The sequence below is a fragment of the Bison bison genome, unplaced genomic scaffold (genome assembly GCF_000754665.1).
Source record: "Bison bison bison isolate TAMUID 2011002044 unplaced genomic scaffold, Bison_UMD1.0 scf7180017864174, whole genome shotgun sequence".
Taxonomy (NCBI): Eukaryota; Metazoa; Chordata; class Mammalia; order Artiodactyla; family Bovidae; genus Bison; species Bison bison.
Genome location: NW_011494746.1, coordinates 2849416 through 2853156, shown reverse-complemented (window position 1 = coordinate 2853156; position 3741 = coordinate 2849416). Strand labels below are relative to the sequence as shown.

At 44.6% G+C, this 3741-nt stretch overlaps 1 protein-coding gene across 3 annotated transcripts in view; it reads right to left on the bottom strand.

The window, feature by feature from the left end:
• FRMD6 (FERM domain containing 6) overlaps positions 1-3741 on the bottom strand; it is an 88947-nt gene that overhangs the window by 9071 nt on the left and 76135 nt on the right. For all 3 annotated transcript variants that reach the window (XM_010842266.1, XM_010842267.1, XM_010842268.1), the window contains 2 exons: positions 1525-1860; positions 662-793 (listed from right to left, as the gene is read on the bottom strand). In XM_010842266.1, the coding sequence (XP_010840568.1) occupies positions 662-793; positions 1525-1860 (468 nt within the window). The remainder of the gene's footprint in view (positions 1-661; positions 794-1524; positions 1861-3741) is intronic.

Here is a 3741-nt window from a genome sequence, read left to right as displayed (position 1 = left end):
TAGTGTGTGTGTGTGTGCACGCTCAGTTGTGTCCAACTCTTCTGTGACCTCCATAGACTGAAGCCTGCCAGGCTCCTCTGTCCATGAGATTTTCCAGGTAAGAGTAATGGAGCGGGTTGCTATTTCCTCTTCCAGGGGATCTTCCTGACCCATGGATCGGACCCACATCTCTTATGTCTCCTGCACTGGCAGGCAGATCTTTACCAACTGTGCCACCTGGGAAGTCCGTATAAAATAGAATGGGGGAAACCAAAACAAAGTAAACCTGGAGAGCTGACTGCTGCTTTTCTCCACCCAGCATTTGTCCTCTCTAATCCATGGGTTTTCTTGTCTATGGAAAGGAGGAGGCCAGTTTGAAGGGTCTCCAAGCCTCTTAACAGATAAATCACATAACTCTCTGATTATCATTTAAAAGAGCAAAGAGGGAAAGACAAAACCCAATTACACAGCTTTGTCCAAAGCCTGAGGTAGAGGATGCTAATTCCAATGCTGAGTGCTTCTCCAGCTTCCCTTTCCTTTCCCTCCACAGAAGGCACTCGGTCCCACAGTCTGTGACACTGATGTGCAGCCCCCAACCCAACCCTTCTATTTTCCTGGTCGCCTGCTTCCCAGTCCAGGACCACTCCCTGGGTAAAGAGAGGTCCCTTCTGCGGGAGCTCACCAGAGTGTCCGTTCAGCTTCCGTGACAGGAGCATGTCCTCTGTGATATAGATGCACATGTCTGGGCTGACTTCCAAGGACTCTTCATTCATCTGTTCCAGGTCTCTGGGGTCATCAACCAACATCTCTATTTCTGAAGAAGGGAAAGACATTTAGTGACACAAAGGAAATGGTTACCATTCACAGCCACACCTTGAGGGAGGTTATGCAATTATTTACATGTAAAAATAAATTTGCTAATGAGACTCTACAATAGGAAATTCCAGTGACAATTCTCGACTAGATCCTGCTTCTCTTTTTCTCAGGACTGTTGTGTTATCTACATGTCTGCTAATGCCATGATCTGACTATCAATTATTCTTTCTCTTTAAGAAAAACTGTACTAGCATGCTGTGATGACAAAGGGCCAGCGGAGGCTGATGGGTCATTTGGCTCATGCCAAAGCAGACTGTTGACAAAGACAGAATGAATAGTGCATGAAGCTCTCCGTCTCCCACATCTGCCATCTCTTGGAGCATTTAACAATGAGATTTGAGATCCACATGAATTCTATAGTAAGCACACATATGTTTTTCAGTTTTCCTCAATGGAATCAGTATATCTTTCCCCCAAACTTGAATGCTACAGCAATTATTTGAAACAGAAAAACAATAAAAAAGATGCACCCAAATGCTGATACAGGCTATAGATCTCATCTTATCTCCTTAACCCAGGGTGAAGCAGCCAATGCTGTGTTGCTCTCTTCTCTATTACGACATCAATCCTATGGAACCAACACTGGGGAAGCACTGGGAAAGAAAAAGCAGAAGGGGCCCTGACGATGGGTCAGCACCGTTAGCTTGGAGGGCCTGGGGGGCAGGTTACCATCATCCTGCGAATCCTCCTCCAGCCGGTCCTTGCCACCACTCTCCACCCCGGAGGTGTGGGAGCTGCCGTGGCTGGTCATGGAGCTGCAGGTTTTCAGCTTGCGGTGGATGGCACTGCCAGGGTAGGCGTCCTCAGGGCCCGCATCCCGGGCCTTGGTGTCGGCCTCGATGCCCGAGGTGTGGGAGCTGCTGTGGCTGGCGGTCGAGTGACGGGACAGGCGCTTGTGCTTCATGCTGCCGGCGCTGCTCCCGCTGGCCCGTGACCGCTTCTCCAGCTGGTCCATGTCGAGGTCCAGGTTGTCGCTGATGTAAGACTCCCGGTACTGCTTCTTCTCTGTGTGGTGAGGAACACAGCTCGTCATTACAGTCAACCAAGGCAGGAGGAATGGCTGGTTAGCCCAGGGCAGGCATCAGGCCACGAACGAGTACAATTTCACATTCAGAAGTGAGTGACTGGAAAGTGCTGATAATTCTGATAGGAACTCTATGTAAGAAGACTGCAAAATGAATAAAATCCAGTACAATAGATCTGAGGCAGGTATTTGACTACTTGAAGACTTTTAAAGTTTCAAACACTGCAGAAGAATGCTACTCAATGTGGATGAAAAGACCACTTCTTGTCTGAAAACTGTTATTTGTCCACAATGGAATAAGTTTAGGAATTGAGAATAAACATTTAGAAACTTTCAGAGCGATCTGATATTGCCAGGACATCCACTAATGAGACTTTGAACTTTGCAAAAGTATCAGTGCATGGTGGATTAGAAGTTTTGAAAAATCTGGTTCTTCCCCACAGATAATTTCCGAAACTCTGCTACAGAAATGGTTTCATAAGTACACTTATACTAACTGCCTTTCATTTGATTTGTTCATCTGTTCAGTTTGGTCCATTGTTAACTTAGCTCTAACTGTTGAAGACAATTTAAAATAAAACTATTTTTCTGAGAATTTCTTTCAAAAAATTCCAGAACTGAGATTTTCACAGATTAAGATTGCTTTTCTCCATTTAGGCTGAACTAATGAGACTTCACGATCTATTAAGAAAACATAGTAATCACTCTGGTTTGATGATTTATATCCACTTAGCCTCTGACTGATAAAACTGTTATTTAACAAGTTGGTACAGATCTTTAATGCAGACAAAGACACAATACTGGAAAGTCCCTTTTATCAAATGCTAAACTAACTACTACATAAAGGCACAAACTTACAACTGGGCTACAGGTATACAACTGATATGCTATGCTATGCTAAGTCACTTCAGTCGTTGCCAACTCTGTGCGACCCCATAGATGGCAGCCCACCAGGCTCCCCCGTCCCTGGGATTCTCCAGGCAAGGACACTAGAGTGGGTTGCCATTTCCTTCTCCAATGCATAAAGTGAAAAGTGAAAGTGAAGTCACTCAGCCATGTCCGACTCTTAGCAACCCCATGGACTGCAGCCCACCAGGCTCCTCCGTCCATGGGATTTTCCAGGCAAGAGTACTGGAGTGGGGTGCCATTGCCTTCTCCAATACAACTGATACAAACACACTATTTTTGTGCTTGAGGTCAGAAATTTAAAACAAAGAAAGAGCCTTGTATTTTTAATACTTATGAGAAATAACACATCAAAACAACGTTAAAAAGGAAGAGTGCACTTGGGGAATGTTGAATTGATACTATTTCAGAAACTGTTAACTAAACCAGACTGGGTTCTCAAGGGTCTGCTAATGGATTTGTCTTGTCTCTTGGTTAAGTAAAAATACGTGTACTCTTGATGTCTGAATCCAGCCTGAAGTATAATCACCACAGGCTTCCCCAGAGAAGAAAGGAACATCAGCAGAAAGAGAAGATATGTACTCCAGGATGCAAAATGGCAACAATGCTTGGAGACGATGGTGTGTACACTTCTGGGCTCCAGCCTATTTATTTTACTTCTAAGGACTCAAGCTGAAGCAAAGAGGTGTGTGCAGCCATACTCACAGTGAGGCAGAATGGAACCAGATATCAGGGCCTAACCACACATCACTGCTACAAAAGTACATCCATCTACAGCCCATCTTTTTAGGGCTAGGCTGGGTTCTAATGAGTCCTATTTTCTAAGAAAGCAGGAGTTGAGATGAAGAGCTAAAAGGGGTTTGCAAAATTCCCATATGCTTTCTATTTGTTGTAGTTTTAATGCAATAGGCACATGGCCCTTGGAAGGGTAAAAAGTAAAAAAAAAAAAAAAGTCC